General features: G+C 39.6%; 1 protein-coding gene and 1 non-coding gene across 2 annotated transcripts in view; both read left to right on the plus strand.

Annotated features, from left to right (window-relative positions):
• The window catches only part of LOC110287699 (uncharacterized), a 28,522-nt gene extending 17,654 nt beyond the window's left edge, over positions 1-10,868 (plus strand). Inside the window, exon 4 of the mRNA XM_029473736.2 lies at positions 107-10,868. Within this exon, the coding sequence (XP_029329596.2) occupies positions 107-1,571 (1,465 nt within the window). The 3' untranslated portion in view covers positions 1,572-10,868. The remainder of the gene's footprint in view (positions 1-106) is intronic.
• Positions 5,455-5,527, plus strand: Trnat-cgu (transfer RNA threonine (anticodon CGU)). The gene has a single exon. It is a non-coding gene; the product is annotated as a tRNA-Thr (tRNA).
• Positions 10,869-16,667: the final 5,799 nt, after the last annotated feature.

The raw sequence follows: 16,667 nt of genomic DNA on the forward strand, positions 1-16,667 counted from the left end.
CCTCTTTACAATTAGACCAAATTGTAAAATTAATTCCTACAGATAAATATATTCATGAGTTTAGTGAATGTGGTAAAGCTTTCACATGTGCCAATTACCTTTGCAGGCATGAAAGAAGTCATACTGGAGAGAAACCCTATGAAGGCATTCAGTACGGTGAAACCTTTGTTTATCACAGTAGTCTCCGAATGCAGAAAATAACACACACTGGAGAGAAATGCTACAAATGCAGTCACTGTGGTAAAGCCTTTGCAGGACACCACACTCTCCAAATACATGAAAGAACACATACTGGAAAGAAAGCTTATGAATGTAAGCAATGTAGTAAATCCTTTGCCTCTCACGATCAATTTCAAAAACATGAAGGAATTCATACTGGAGAGAAACCTTATAAATGTGATCAATGTGGTAAAGCCTTTGTACAACACAGTCATCTCAAAAAGCATAAAGTAACACATACTGGAGAGAAACCTTACAAATGTAATCAGTGTGGTAAAAGCTTTGTATATCCTAAATCTTTACGAGTACATAAAAGAACACATACTGGAGAGAAGCCCTATGAATGTAATCAATGTGGCAAAGCCTTTGCATATCAAAGTTCTTTCCAAGTACATAAAAGAATACATACTGGAGAAAAACCTTATAAATGTAATGAATGTGGTAAAGCCTTTGCCCGAAACAGTGAACTCCGAACACATGAAAGAATTCATACTGGAGAGAAACCTTACAAATGTAATCAATGTGGTAAAGCTTTTGTACGTCACGATGCACTTCAAAGGCATGAAAGAATACATACTAGAGTGAAACATAAAGAATGTAATCAATGTAGTAAATCCTTTGCTTCTCCTGCTCAACTTCGAAAACATGAAAGAATTCATTCTGGAGAGAAACCTTACACATGTAGTCAATGTGGTAAAGCCTTTGTACGTCAATATGATCTTCAAAGACATGAAAGAATACATACTGGAGAAAAACCCTATGAATGTAAGCAATGTAGTAAATCCTTTGCTTCTCATAATCAACTTCGAATACATGAAAGAATTCATACTGGAGAGAAACCTTACAAATGTAATCAATGTGGTAAAGCCTTTGCACAACTCAGTCATCTCAAAATGCATAAAATAACACATACTAGAGACAAATGCAATGAATGTAAGCAATGTAGTAAATCCTTTGCTTTTCATGGTCTACTTCGACTACATGAAAGAATTCATACTGGAGAGAAACCTTACAAATGTGATCAATGTGGTAAAGCCTTTGCACAACACGGTCATCTCAAAATGCATAAAATAACACATACTGAAGAGAAACCTTACAAATGTAATCAGTGTGGTAAAGGCTTTGCCTATCATAGAACTTTCCAAGTACATAAAAGAACACATACTGGAGAGAAACCCTATGAGTGTGAGCAATGTGGCAAAGCCTTTGCATATCAAAATTATTTCCAAGTACATAAAAGAATACATACTGGAGAAAAGCCCTATGAATGTAAGCAATGTAGTAAATCCTTTGTTTCTCATGCTTCACTTCGAAAACATGAAAGAATTCATACTGGAGAGAAAACTTATTAATGTAGACAATGTTGTAAAGCCTATTCACAATCAAGTCACCCCCAACTACATAAAAGAACACATACTAAAGAGTAACCTTATGAATATAACCAAAGTGATCTTGAAAGGTGTGGTGGTTTAAATATACTTGGCCCATGGCAAGTGGCAGTATTAGGGAGTATGGCCTTTCTGGAGTAGATGTGGCATTTGAGAAAGTCTGTCACTGTGGGCTTGGACTCTGAGATCCTATGCTTAAGCTCCACCCAGGGCAAAAGAGTCTTCTGGCTGCCTTCTGATCAAGATGTCGAATTCTCATCTCCTCCAGCACTACGTGTGCTTAGACACTGACCTTTTTTCCCACCTTAATGATAATAGACTGAACCTCTGCAACTATACACTACTCCCAATTAAATGTTCTTTATAATAGTTGCTTTGGTCATAGTGTCTTTTCACAGCAATAAAACCCAAATTAAGACAAACAGCATAAAAGATATCACACTGGAGAGAAACTGACAAGCAGATAGTTCTCTGCATGTTTGATAACAGATATAACATGTTTTAAATAGTCTCTTCTTCCTTCTCTTCTCTCCTTCCATTTTCCCTCATCTGTATATTTCTAAATCTCCTTTTCCTTGTCATTATTTTTTACCCCCATGAGGACAGTGATGTAGTAAGGTAGAATCTCACATGTATTCCAGAGTAGCCTTGAATTAAAAATCCTCCTACCACTACCTCTTGAAGGCTGAGATTGTAGTTGTGGATATCATGCCCAGGTTTTTCAAGCAGAAATCCATGGGATGTGGAACCCTGAGCTAGAAATTTTTGAGAAATCGCTAAGTTGATGGCAATATTGAGAAATAAACTCAGAGAGAACAGTCATGCCTCCACTTCTGTTAGCTCCTGGAAGACCACTACTGTAGGGATATGGAGTAAAGCTTAGGCATAATTATAAAGCAGCCTGTTTCACTTGAGACAATAAGAGGCACCAAAATGACAAAGAAGGACTAGAGCTTAAAGCATAGCAAAGGCCTTCTCAAGCCAGACAAGGACTCCATGAGATGTTCTGACAGATTTAGTGATCCTTGGCCCAAGACAACCAACCCCATTGTGTTAGGAGGTGTAAGAGATGGTTCCAAGGTGCTTCCATCTAGCTTCAGATAGTGTTTATTTTAACTCAGTCACATATTGGATAGAGTAGAGATGAGTATCTTTAACATGGCAGTCTTTCTAGACCATTATCCATGTCCAAAGAGCAACAGAACATGGGATCTGCTGCTGACACATGGAAGCAATTCCAGAAATATCCCAGTTATGTAAATATTTGTTTTTGAAATGTTTAATTACAAGTTTCTTCAAAATTTGGAAGGTTCATATGAAGAACACACAATGAACAGAGTGCCTTTGGCTATGTTACTGATGGGCAGGGAAAGAAACCACCTGTGGATTTTCCTTAAATGTTTCCTTCCTATATTTTTTTACATCATGCAAAGCATGAACTATGATTGGTCTCTGAGGTCTTGCACTGTTTCTCCTTGGTATTGTTGCCTGATGAGCAGGTAATGAATTCTGGTCTTTACTGTGCATGCAGAGATCAACATTTCCTAGTAATTCAATGTGTTTTCTTAGAATCAACATTGTATTGAATATGTAAAACATCTAGACTGATTTACAGTGTAAGTAGCATTTGTCTGTGTTCTGTGCTGTTACTACACAATTCTACATGCACTGAATGTAGTTTAACTCCACTACATTGTTGTGGCTGCTCAATATTACTTATTGATCATCTATCTCCCAGGAAGCACTTTATACAGTGAAACTACCTTTTCATTGTGTTATTTCTTGAAATTTGCACGAGAAAACATTAAATTAAAAAGTGTTATTTCTCTGGAGTGTGCTCAGCAATTAATTTTGTATCAGGAAATTAAGAGAGCAGCTTTCAGATGCACACATTCCCAGTTAACAGAGTCTGCTATTGTCAAGTGCAATGCATATTTCTTCCTTCTAGTCATCTTGATCAACTACAAAGTTGTTCATTCTCAGAAAACTAAACTTAAATAATTAAATTATGGATATAGTGACTGGGAAATTATGTGAAGAATAAAAATGCACTGGAGAGATGGCTCAGAGGTTGAATGCACTGACTGTTCTTCCAAGGCTCTGAGTTCAATTCCCAACAAGCCCATGATGGCTCACAACTATCTGTAATGTAATCTTGGTGCCCTCTTCTGGCGTAGAGGCAGAACACTGTACAGAATAAAGGAATAAATCTTTAGTCGGGCATGGTGGTGCACGCCTTTAATCCCAGCACTCGGGAGGCAGAGGCAGGCGAATTTCTGAGTTCGAGGCCAGTCTGGTCTACAAAGTGAGTTCCAGGACAGCCAGGACTATACAGAGAAACCCTGTCTCGAAAAACCAAAAAAAAAAAAAAAAAAAAAATCTTTAATAATAATAAAAGAATAAAAATGCAAAATTCGTGCCCAAAAAAGGGAGAATTCTTGTTTTCCCTTCCTAAGAAGGTAGGTGAAATTTATTTGAGATGGCAAAAGTCTCTGTGGCTATTTGAAGAAGATAGTATGTTACCTAGATGCTTTAATTAGCACCTAAAGAGCAGATTATAATATTCCCTTTTATGTGGGAGGGCAGTCATTCAAAATACATGTAAATGGACAAGTTTGCATGTCCTATCCTCCAGCTAGAGGACTGATCACATTGGGAATAGGCTACTGAAAATGTGCTTCAAAGACTCACTCGCCCAGAAACAGTTTTTTTTTTAAATTAATGACTCTGAAAACTTTTTTAAATTTATTTTTAATTTAAAATCTTTTATTTTTAAAATGTGTTTTATATATTATATAACTATTACATTAAATTATAAAATCCTTATAATATTTTTCAAGTCAAATAAGCATCAAACATGAACATTTGTTTAGAGGAAATTTACTCTACATATTATAGCACCTTTCTTAGAGTTCATCATCATCTCAATGCTGTCTTCTACTTGTGTCCTACTTAAGGTGTCATGGACACAATGTGACACTAGAAAATAGACTTCTGTAGGAATGCTGCACCCTATTTGACAAGTTCAACAGGAAAAAAAAAACCATAAACTTTAACAAAGAAGAAATGAAACAGTGGGAATGAGTCATTCAGTACTGTGGAAGAAAAATAGAAATAGAAATCCTGATGAAAACAAGAGATGGATTCTCACACCTACTATCTACCAGCAATCTCTTCTACCACATCCACAATCTGTGAACTCCCCTATGCCTGTGTGTAGAGGGACACCATGATATCTCACTGATAAACGTCTTACATGTGAAAATCTGCTTCAGTCATGAGGAACACAGTTTTCTTGAAAATAGCATCCTCAAGAGGAACAGAAATGACCAGGCCCCAGACCACTCCTACCATCAATAATGGGCCTGTTCTCCACTGGCAGCCGCCACTGCCCTTCCTCCTTCCTGCCTGTACCTGGGTGATATCAGAAGAATCAAATGCATAAGTCTTTTTCTCAGAAGATGAGATTTAAAGGATGTGGCTGTAAGAATAAGAGAAAAGGCTGCGGCAGGCAAGCATCTACCACAAGTCAGCATGGCTTTATGGGGGCTCTTTGTCTCAGCTCAAAGATGCTTAGTGTTAGGAAATTGTGAGGTGAGAAATAGCCAGTACAGGCACATTGACAGCCATAAGAACTGGCAGCTTGATAGAGTGAGTAGTAGTTAGCTGATGGCCAGTTCTGCTATTACTCATCAATCATATTGGAGCTGTTTCATGCAGGAGCCAACAACCCCAGAATTCCTGGTCACTTCCAGCATGTCCTTGTGCTCATAGCCTCATTAAGTAATTCATATTTATGAAGTATGACCAATAGTACACTTAATTAACATTAAATATTACTATGGGTGCCTCCTTAGTGTAGTAGACAGCACGTCAGTCTCGTAATCTGAAGGTTCTGAGTTCAAACCTCAGAGAAGGCAACTCAGTTTTTAACACTAATAATTAAACCTTTAATTTTAGCTGGGCAGTGGTGGTGCACGCCTTTAATCCCAGCACTTGGGAGGTAGAGGCAGGCAGATTTCTGAGTTCGAGGCCAGCCTGGTCTACAGAGTGAATTCCAGGATAGCCAGGGCTACACAGAGAAACCCTGTCTCAAAAAAACCAACAACAACAAACTTACTAATACTTATTGAACTCTATATGCCAGGTCTTGTGTTCTATGCTTGATAGGGATTATCTCACTGTAGAAATATTCCCATAGAAAACAGCTTTAACTAAAAATATTTTGGAACTTAAGCTTCAGTTGACTGAAAATTGTACATATATGGAAAACACATTTACCAAGGAGGTTTTGATTAAATGATGGTTTCCATGTTCTCCTTTTGGACTGTGTGTGTGCACAAGCATAATAACTCTGCTAAGTATGTTCAGTATGTACTTTTGTACTGTGCTCTGTCCTTCAGTAGACTAGTAATCCTTTATCCATGGGAAATGAATGACGAGACTCCAGTGGAATAGCACCAAGCCTCATGCATGCTGTTTCTGTGCATGAATGTTGGTGATAACCTTTAGCCTTTAAATTAAATACAATAACAGGTTAATAGCAATGTTTAAATTTATGCTACATTAAAGGTAACACAAACCAGCTTATTTTTCCCTTAAAATATTATGTGCACAGTTTTTCCTGTGATGATGCAAGATGGCAGTGCCACTCAATAGTAAGATAAAGAGAGCCAGAAAACACAAGCACTGTGGCAGTAATGGGCTTCTATGCAAGGGTCATCTGAACACAGAGCTGCAGTGACAGTAGGTTTGAGAAAGAGACAGTGATGGAGCAACACATGGGTGGGTGATATATGCAGACTGGATACAGGACAAAGGGATTGTTTACATCTTAGGTAACACAGAAAGACAGAACAAAACTGTGCCTTGGGCTTTTCTGTTCCTAAACTAGTCATGGCACAGATCTCATACAGCTTTCAGAGAACACCTACATTGCTTAGGTTGCCTTCCTCATTTAACTTGGTCCCACTTCTCTTCTCTGAGCTTCTGTAGCCCTCACTTCCTGTCCAACTAGCCCTGCCACTCATCTCTCATGTTGATAGCCCATTCTTCTCTGGACCACAAACAGGTGGTACTCAGGCTCTTCTGTAGACTTCTCTGATGCTGGTATGTCACCTCCTTTTTCTGAGAGCTTCACTTTTCTCATATGAACAATGGGTATTATACTACTCACATCATGTTGGCCAATGTGTGCATTACTCTAAATAACATGCAGAGATTGCTATACTAATGTTAGTTATCTGTCGTGCAATTTGCATAAGATCCAATGTACTAAAATATGGTATTCATATAACATTTACTTTTTAAATTTTTTTACGAGAATTATTAATTTTATTGTGTGTATAGTGTATGATGACTGTGTGGACACATACATATTATGGCACATGTGTGAAGATCAGGACAACTTTGTGGAATTGGATTTTTTACCTCTGCATGAGCTCTGAGATTGTACTCAGGTCTTTAGGTTTATGTGATACGTGCATTTTTTTTTTTCTCTCTAGCCATGTTGCCAGCCCTCACATAGCTTTCTAGAAGTATATTTCTTGGGAGTAAACACGGAACAATCTATTCAGCCTAAACCTTGACCAGGGACTTATCTGCTGCTTCTACATCATCAGCATTAGCCCCTAAGTCAGCCTTCTCCAAAGACCCAGACACTCAGATTTCTTCCTCAATTTTGAGATTGGGCCGCTGAAATACTAGATCCTCTGTGCTGTAGAGTAAATGTTTATGTCCTCTTAAAGCTGTGTGTGGTAACTGGAACCACAGGTTAATGTGATTATGAGCCTTTGGCAGATTATCAAGTCACAATATGTATCCCTCATGGAGTACTCATGAGTGTGATTCTAGCCTTAGAAAAGTGACCCTGAGAGCGCCAGTATTCCATCTGCCATGGGAACACTGAAAGAAGATGTGTCAGGGAATGGATCTGTGGACCTTAGCAGATACCTAAACTTGCATACTCAGTATTTCCAGTGTTTCTGTGCTGGAAATTTATGACTTTTTTATAGTGACAGACAATCTCTGTTGGGTCTTGGAGGTGGAAATGTGCATGGCACATGCACCATCTGCAAAGCTGTCTGTAGTGTTGGGTAGATGGCAGCTTTATGAGAGCAAAGACCAATGCCCATGTGGTCCTGTACAAGTGGGGCAATACCCTTTGTCCCCAATTTCTTGTTTCTAGCTCTACTCCTTATAGTAGGAGTCCTACTAAATTGTAAGATGCTAGTTCTCTGTAACTATCTTTCTACTCCTATCTTCCATCAGCTATTTTTCTTTAAACTAAAAGAACATTCTATCTTCAGTTTTCTTTTCTATTTAAAAAAAAAAGATTTTTTTTTTTTATTATTTGTAGGTACACTGTAGCTGTCTTCAGACACACAGTAGAAGTGGGCATGGGATCCCATTACAGATGGTTGTGAGCCACCATGTAGTTTCTGGGAATTGAACTCAGGACCTATGAAAGAACAGTCGGTGCTCTTAACTGCTGAGCCATCTCTCTAGCCTCATATTTACAGATTTTTATTTTCTTGAATTCATGGGCTTTTTCACAGGTCCATGTACTCCTTACCTATCCATAATGTTGTGTCTTTTGAGGGTTCTGGATACCTTAATTTCATATTACAAACTGAAAATATCCTTCACCATCCCCTGAATCTTACTGACCATTGTCATGTCTGTTGCTGTTTCCATGCTAGTAAATAGCAGGTGGTGAGCTGCATTGAGACACTGACATGGAAGGACTCCAACCCTCTTTCAAATCAGTGACCTGCTACTAAATTCTGTCTTTTAACCTGTGTCTCGTTCTGGGGAAAATAGATTCCTTTATGACATTAGTATTCATACAATAGCATTTTACTTATTTTATTGTACTATGGAAAACCAGTAAGTGTCACTATCTCATGTGGACAATAGATCATGTTATAATGTAACTTGGTGCAGATAGCCTACCTGTATGCAGGATACTGTTGTGGGGTAGAATCTGAAGTACAATTTAGATGTTGTTGTGCCTGCCAATTGGTATCCCTTTAAAAAGATGGTCTTGTTTGTTTCTCTTCCCTTTTTAAACTTTTAAAAGTGATTTGCTCCTACCCTGGTCTTTTTCTTAGGCTGTTTTCTTTCCAGTTCTGTCTCCATGGTCATTTAACTTACTTATAGCTTTCTATGTGGTCTTTCTCCATTGCTTTTGCCTCTATCATTTTCCAAATTACTGGTGTTTGCTTCTTCTTTTAGAAGAAGCAGAATCTTTTTTGGGGGGTGGGTTGGTTTGTTTTGTGTTGTGTTTTTTGATTTTTCAAGATATGGCTTCTCAGTATAGCCCTTGCTGTCCTGGAACTCACTTTGTAGACCAGGCTGGCCTTGAACTTAGAAATCCGCCTGCCTCTTCCTCCCAAGTGCTGGAATTAAAGGCATGTGCCACCACACCTGGCCCAGAATCATTTTTATAATTTGATTTATTAATTTCATTATACATTATATCATATAGCTATAAACTCATATAATTACAAACATAATATATAATGTGAAGTAAAATTAAGCAATTTTTAAAAATTTGATGGTGTTTAAAGATTTAGGTTCTCAATAACTTAGGCTTGCCTACTCGCTATTTACTGACAAACAGAAAAAAGGGGCTTAAATGTACTGTTAAGACTCAAAATTTTTAGGTAGGATAAGGTTATTTCTTTCACATGAGGCATCTTTTTTAATATTTAAAGTCACATAATTCTCTTTTTTGTAAAATTTTACAAATATATGATTGTTGTAATCAGTATGTTGGTTCACATTCTTCTACTCTAGACAAAAGTAAAATCTTTTCATTTCTTATCTACAAATAATGATGGTGTGAGTAGAAGCATATGTATGAAGATATCTAATTGATAAATGTTAAGTAGTTGCCTCTTTTTCTTCGTCCATACTGTAATATGTAAGGATAGAGTCCTTTTGCAAACAAGCATTCCAAACATGAAACATCCCAACTTCTCATCTTCAGAAAAGAACAAAACTAAAGAAAAAATATGACATGTGCTCCTATACTCAGAACAACCTGCTGCCAAGACAATGAAGGAAGCAGAGCATGAAAACAGTGAATCACAGAACATGCTATCTTACGTAAATCATTAAAGATTTCAAAGTGAAAGTTTGTGTAGTTCTTAGAAAACATGAAAATAATGTTTGTTTCTAGGAAAAAAGACTGCCTCATATCTTTAAGGGAAAAGGAAGATTAAAGGTAATTTCGTTTTAAAGAACAGTATATTTTGTTAGAGAGCAAAGATGTGCTAGTCCATGTCTGCAGTGCTGTAGAATGTCCAGATCAGAGGATCACAGCTTTGTCCATGTCCTGGACCTCATACACAATGTTAGTCCCAACTGCATCCTTCTCAACTGAACATTAAAAATGGAAGTGAAACTAAACTTCTCTACAACTATAACAAACCAGATATTAATAATCCTTGTAAACAAATGAAAATTCTTATAAAATAAACATAATGATAATAATAATATGGGATGACGGTAAAAGACTAGTTACATTTGAAATAAAAGCACATGCTTGTTATGCAAATGGGTACAACATAAAAGAAAACATAAGTATACATTTGATATTAGATGTGTGCCAGGGTGTAGTAAATCACAAATGCAGTGGCTCCCATAATACAAAGAATTGAATCATGTGGCTATACTACAGCTTGTGATCCTACTTTAAAGCGCTGGATCCACAAAACTTCTGCCTCTGGTGTTTAAGATGAAATATTTCAGAATGTGTAGGTCTGAATTTTAAAGTATATTGTAAAAATGTTCATATTCTTGAATCCATGTACTTTTTCCATGTAAGCCCACCTCCCGCTATTGTATTGATTTTGTTCTTTCTCCCAAGTCCTCTAAGACCTCAGATTTCATATGAGAGACTGAAGAAAATGTCTTGATATGTGTCTGGCTATTATTTCACCCTGTCAGGTGTTTCCTCATTCTTAGTTAATATTCAGGTAAGTTTTTGAAAAACTGACAATAGGGGTAGGACTTCAGACATTTCTCAAAGTCCAGAAACTGTGTTTAGAAAGTATTAGAACCTATTTTTAAATTTATTTATGCTATAATATAAATATAAATAATAAATTCTGTTCAGATGTAACAAAGGTTTAATTTAGGGTTAGAGGGTTATGGTTAGGACTGAGGATAGAAGTAGAGGTTAGAGGATTAATGTTAAAGGTTATGGTTACGGGCTCCAGGTTAGTGTTAGGGTTAGCCTTAGACTTATGGTTACTGTGGGGTGGTGTTATGGTTAGGGATTAACGGTTAGGGTTAGGGTTGGGTTAGAGTTAGAGGCTTAAGGTTAGAGGGTTAGAGGGTTAGGGGTTAGTGGTTAGGGGTTAGGGTTTAAGGTTAGAGAGTTAGGGGTTAGAGGGTTAGTGGTTAGGAATAAGGGTTAGGATTAACAGTTGGGGTTAAGGGTTAAGTGTCAACCAGAGCCTAGAGTGCTACAGAGAACAGAGCTAGAGATGTGACCCATAGCCTTTGAAGGAGCACAGGAGATCATGTGTGAATCCCAGACAATGGAACAAGAAGCTGTAACTGTCAATGTTGCCTTGGAGAACCCAAGATGTATGAGATGCCAGAGTGTCCCACGCTGTTTTCTCGCTGGCAAGAACGCACACGGGACACCAGGATTCTTCTACAGCAAATCTTTATTGATGAGGTAGACAAAGAGCCTCAGAAAGGCGCTGCTTATATACACCCTAGCTTGGCGTGTCTACACCTGACTGGTCGCTTACCCACGATCTCATAGACACGCCCTGGGGTGGGCTATGACTTGCCGTGCATTACTCCTAGCGCATGCGCACCATAACTTGTTCTTTCTTTAAGTGGCATAAGGCACTGTGGAAGCCAGCCCCATCTTATGACGGCAAATGTTATCGCGGCTCTCCACATCTCCCCCTTTATGTTTTATTAAAACAAGGCTGGTCTAGGCCTCTGCAGTTATGTCCATCTGCTGTGGCTCCTGTTTTAGGTCGTTCCTCTAATGTCACAGCCTTACCCGTTATAGGGTAACCCTATCACCACCAGGCCCCATGTCTTAGGTTGGTCTGTGCACGAGGAAAGTTGCCCGTCTCTGGATACCATAGTGCTGCGTGACAATAACTGCTAGATGGCCTAGGGTGAACTCTACAAGCGAGGCCAGCCAGGTTTTAAGGAAAAATTTTAGCGGAGAAATCATGATCACCCTGTCATGTGCAATGAAGAAACCTCAGCGATGTGCAAAGGCTGATCAATGATCATTGAGTCTCTCTCATCCCAGTGCAATGGATCCGCAGACCCGTGGGGTGCAAGAGCAGAGAACTCAGATGCCAATTAAGTCCTGAGCATGGATAGCCAAATTTCAGGGGAGGTGCCTTGCTCTATGGCAGCAAGTGCTTGAGCAATCACTACCTTGTCATGTCTCTGTTGAGATCTGAGTTTGCAGACCAACCATAGCATGAACACTAACCCACAGCACAGGGCTGCACCAAACAGACCCACCCCACCCATTCTTTGAAGTAAGAAAAAGCTGAAGAAATACAGGAAGAGAGTCCCTACGTCAGCGACAGGTCCACTCATGTTGAGTTGATAGCCAACACTGCTGCCCTCAAAGACTCGAGAGTCTTGTCAAATCCTTCTGACCAGTTTCCTGCAAGATACAATGACAATTGCCTAGACAAATCAGCTGCTCAGGTAAAATTTTCATACTGTACACTGGTAATGCAGAGTGCCCCCAGCTTTTTTTTCACATCCCAGTTGGGCAAGTTGAAAAAGAATATCCAATCTTTCCTCTACCAGATCAAGGCGTTGGGTAACAACCATTAATCCGCCCTTCAACTGGGCACTAGTAGAAGTGTGAATATTAACAGCATCTGCCACCGTGGTTGATAATTGATTTAGGGCTATGTCTGTTTGGACTGTGTTTGCCATGGCAATCCCAGCAGCTGTTGCTGCAATTGCAGCAGCGGAGATCGCCACCACAATGACTGCAGTTATACCGAAGTCTCTCTTCTGCCTGAACAAGGACCGGGTAGAAGGAGTCTCCATGGGGACAGGAACCCACCACGGGACTCTGGCAACCATGGCACGACTAGCCCATCTTGAATTCCAGCACTGTGACATCCAACAGGAATTATTGGAACAATCTTTAAATGAATCATTTGAAAGAATAAACAAAAAGGGGGGATAAACACAGACTGGAGCAGGTGAATAATTCTGATTTACAATGGTTCTATTGAAGCCAACAAATTTTTCAGTAGTATTTACAAATGATTGGTTGGACCCATCCTGTCTTAGCATGGTGCCAGTGATGATACCAGTAAAAGATGCTTTTCCAGCTGCACCACCCCAGATAAAAGCCAAGGTGTTAAGATCTGTACCGCTACCATTAATTCCACAAAGTAACCACTTACGGAAAGGATTCATTCTACATTCCTGTAGGAAGAGTCCCTGCTTCATAACCAGTTCTTCCCCTGGATCTAGCAACATATTGGGGGAAAAGGAAAAGGTTCTACCCTGATCTGCCCAGTGGGTAATGGAGGATTGACAATCAGATCAGGGCGGGATAATTTCCCCATCATCCTCCCCACCGCAATGGGGGGCTATTCTAGGCTGACAAGGATGTTCCCTGTCTGTAAAATTAGGTGAAAGGAAGGTACCATTAATCCAGATTGCTTCTTGCAAAAATGTATAATTATATTTTATCCTATTTCTCTCTACACTCTCCTGTTGATTCTTCACCCAGTCTGTACGTTTTCCATTAAACCACCCCAAGGCTCAGCTCGTGAGCTGACTGCAGTCTCCTCTTTGGTCAAATTGAAAGCAAAGGGAACCCTGTTCAGGTAGAGAACGATTCTCTCCCAACGGTGCCCAGGTAGGATCATATGGTAGGTATGGCAGATCCAAACTTTTATTGGTTGTAAAAAATTTGGGGAAAACAACTGCATCATGACAGACAGGCATAGGCTTTGGGAAGGCAGACAAAATTGCCCATCTGTACTCTCCCAATATACTAGGAACCCAAATCCAAAGAGGCAGCACAAGGGCTAAAGGTAGTTTCCAAGGGATCCATCCGGGAGTCATTTTCAGGTGTCAGAATCCTTTGTGTCAGTCGTTCTGGTAGCCAGAATGGGTTGTCTTCCTCCTGCGGGAAAACACAAACAGCTCCCCTGGATCTTATTAAAATAGGATCCGGGCCTTTCCAGAGACCAGTCAAAACATCTTTCCATTTTACCATCTCTTTTGGCCTATCAGGCTCTGAACAGTGACGTTCGGCCGCAGTATGGCCTTGGTCATCAAGATTTAAAAAATTAAGAGTGAAGAGTGCCATGGAAACAGCTACTTTTGGTACTGAGGGTAGAGCCTCCTCAACTCCCCCTTTTTGTTTAATTAAGTAAGATTTGAGAGTGCGATGGGCACGATCTACAATGCCCTGCCCTTGAGGATTATACGGGAGACCAGTCAGATGAGTCACATCCATCTGGCGGCAGAACTGTTGAAATTTTTGAGAAGTATAAGCTGGTCTATTGTCTGTCTTGAGGAGTTTGGGTTACCCCAAGCACTCCACACCTCGAGACAATGTTGAATTACATGCGAGGCCTTTTCTCCTGTTAGAGGTGTAGCAAACATGATGCCAGAGCATGTATCAATAGAAACATGTAGATACTGAAGTCTTCCAAAGGAAGAGATATGAGTAACATCCATCTGCCAGACCTGCAGCGGTCAGATTCCCCGTGGGTTAACTCCCACATGTGGTACAGGCAAAAATTGGCAACAATTTTGACATTGAGTAACTATCTCCCTAGCTTCTTTTCTACTTAATGCAAAGCAGCGGCGTAAAGTTTCAGCCGTCACATGAAAGCGTTTATGAAATTCTTTTGCAGCTTCTGCCTGGGAAGACAGAGCAACAGCCATAACCTTAGTGACTTTGTCCGCCAAATCATTTCCCAGAGACATAGGGCCAGGGAGGCCCGAATGTGCCCTGACATGAGTAATATAAACAGGGAATCTTTGTTGAAAAATGTTGGCAACTCTGCTGGAGGGTTTTATTACCCCAGCTGTCTCAAGGAGATTAACTGCATTAACTACATAGGAAGAATCAGATGCAATATTAAGTGGGCCCAGGAAAGCCTCGAGAACTTCCAGAACCACCAAACATTCCACAACTTGAGGTGAGGTTTCATAATATTGCTTAGATACTATCTTACCATTAATCACATAAGCACCTATACCAGTTTTTGATCCATCAGTGTACACTACAATTCCATCTGTGAGTGGATTCTTGGCTGTTACTTGTGGAAACACTATAGCCTGACTCAGGGCAAACTGTAAGATTGGATGCTTTGGGTAATGATTATTAATCTGTCCTGAAAAGGAAGTGACTAAAATTGCCCAATCATTAGAAGTAGCTGCCAAGGTCTGAACTTGTGCAGCAGTATAAGGCACAATCAAGAAATTAGGGTTTTGTCCAAAATGAGTAATAGCTGCTTTTATTCCTCAAAGCGCAAGCTGCGCAACTGCATTAGAATACCAATCTATTATTTTGGCAGGGGATGCATTTGGATGTACCCATAATAAAGGTCCATTTTGCCACAAAACCGCTGTTGGTAATTGGGCTGTCTTAAAGACACATAAATCAAAAGGTTGTGACTCATCAATGCGTTGTAACTGAGCCTTTTGCAAAGCATTTTCTACTGCCTGTAAAGCTCGATTGGCAGCGGGAGTAAGGGCCCTAGGGGAGGAGATATGAGAATCCCCTTCCAATATATCAAATAAAGGTTTTAACTCTGCAGATGAAATTTTCAAAAATGGTCTCAGCCAATTTATATCTCCCAATAATTTTTGGAAATCATTTAAGGTATGTAAATGATCTCTGCGAATCTCTAATTTCTGAGGAACTATTTTTTCAGGATAAATGATTGATCCCAAAAATAAGCCAATTTCTGCAATTTGAACCTTTTCTGCAGCAACTTGTAATCCCCACTGCCCCAATGTTTTAATTAAAATTGGATATGAAATCTGTCGTATTGTTAAATCTTTATGGCACATGAGGACATCGTCCATGTAATGGATCAAAAGTAGGGAAGGAAACTGGTTTCTTATAGGTTCAAGGGCTAATTGCACATATAATTGGCACATAGTGGGGCTATTAGCCATGCCTTGAGGCAGAACCTTCCACTGAAATCTTTTATCAGGTTCTAAATGATTAATAGCTGGTATAGTAAAAACAAACCTCTGTCTGTCTTGTGGGCACAAGGGGATGGAAAAGAAACAATCCTTAATATCTATAATTATTATCTTCCATTCCTTAGGTAAAGCGGAGAGCAAGGGTAGGCCTCATTGGATCGAGCCAAATAAACGCATCTGTGCATTAATGGCTCTCAAATCATGGAGAAGTCTCCACTTTCCTGATTTTTTTCTTTATCACAAAAATAGGAGTATTCCATGGTGAAGTAGAGGGTTCTAAATGACCAAGCTGCAGTTATTCGTTAACCAATTTAGTGGCAGCTTCCAATTTTTCAGAGGATAGAGGCCATTGAGGAACCCATATGGCTTCCTCTGTGAGCCAAGGTATAGGCATAGAATCCTCAATGGCCCCTAGGAAAAACCCAGGCCCTTTCTTCCTTCATTGCCTTCCTGCGGGAAAGGCTCAAGTTGGCCCTGCTCCTTCTTTCCAAGTCCTTTGCCTTCCTTATATCCCATTTTCTTCATCATTTGGGTAGCTGGCAGTGAGTATTCATTGGATAAAACCAAACCTAGGGCCTGTAATATGTCTCTTCCCCATAGATTAACAGGGAGAGGGAGAACATAAGGAATAAAACTGCCAGATTGTCCTTCAGGGGCTTGCCAATTCAAGGAACGTGAACTAACTGTGGGGCTGGCTTCGTACCCTAATCCTTGTAAGGAATGGGATGATTCTGTTACAGGCCAAGATTTTGGCCACCAATGGGAAGAAACAATGCTTTTGTCCACCCCTGTATCTAAAATGCCTTTGAAAGTTTTTCCTTCTATTAGTAATTCCAAGGATGGTCTGGAATCAAGATTCAT

The sequence above is a fragment of the Mus caroli genome, unplaced genomic scaffold, assembly GCF_978045245.1.
Source record: "Mus caroli unplaced genomic scaffold, Mus_caroli_1 scaffold_4, whole genome shotgun sequence".
NCBI lineage: Eukaryota > Metazoa > Chordata > Mammalia > Rodentia > Muridae > Mus > Mus caroli.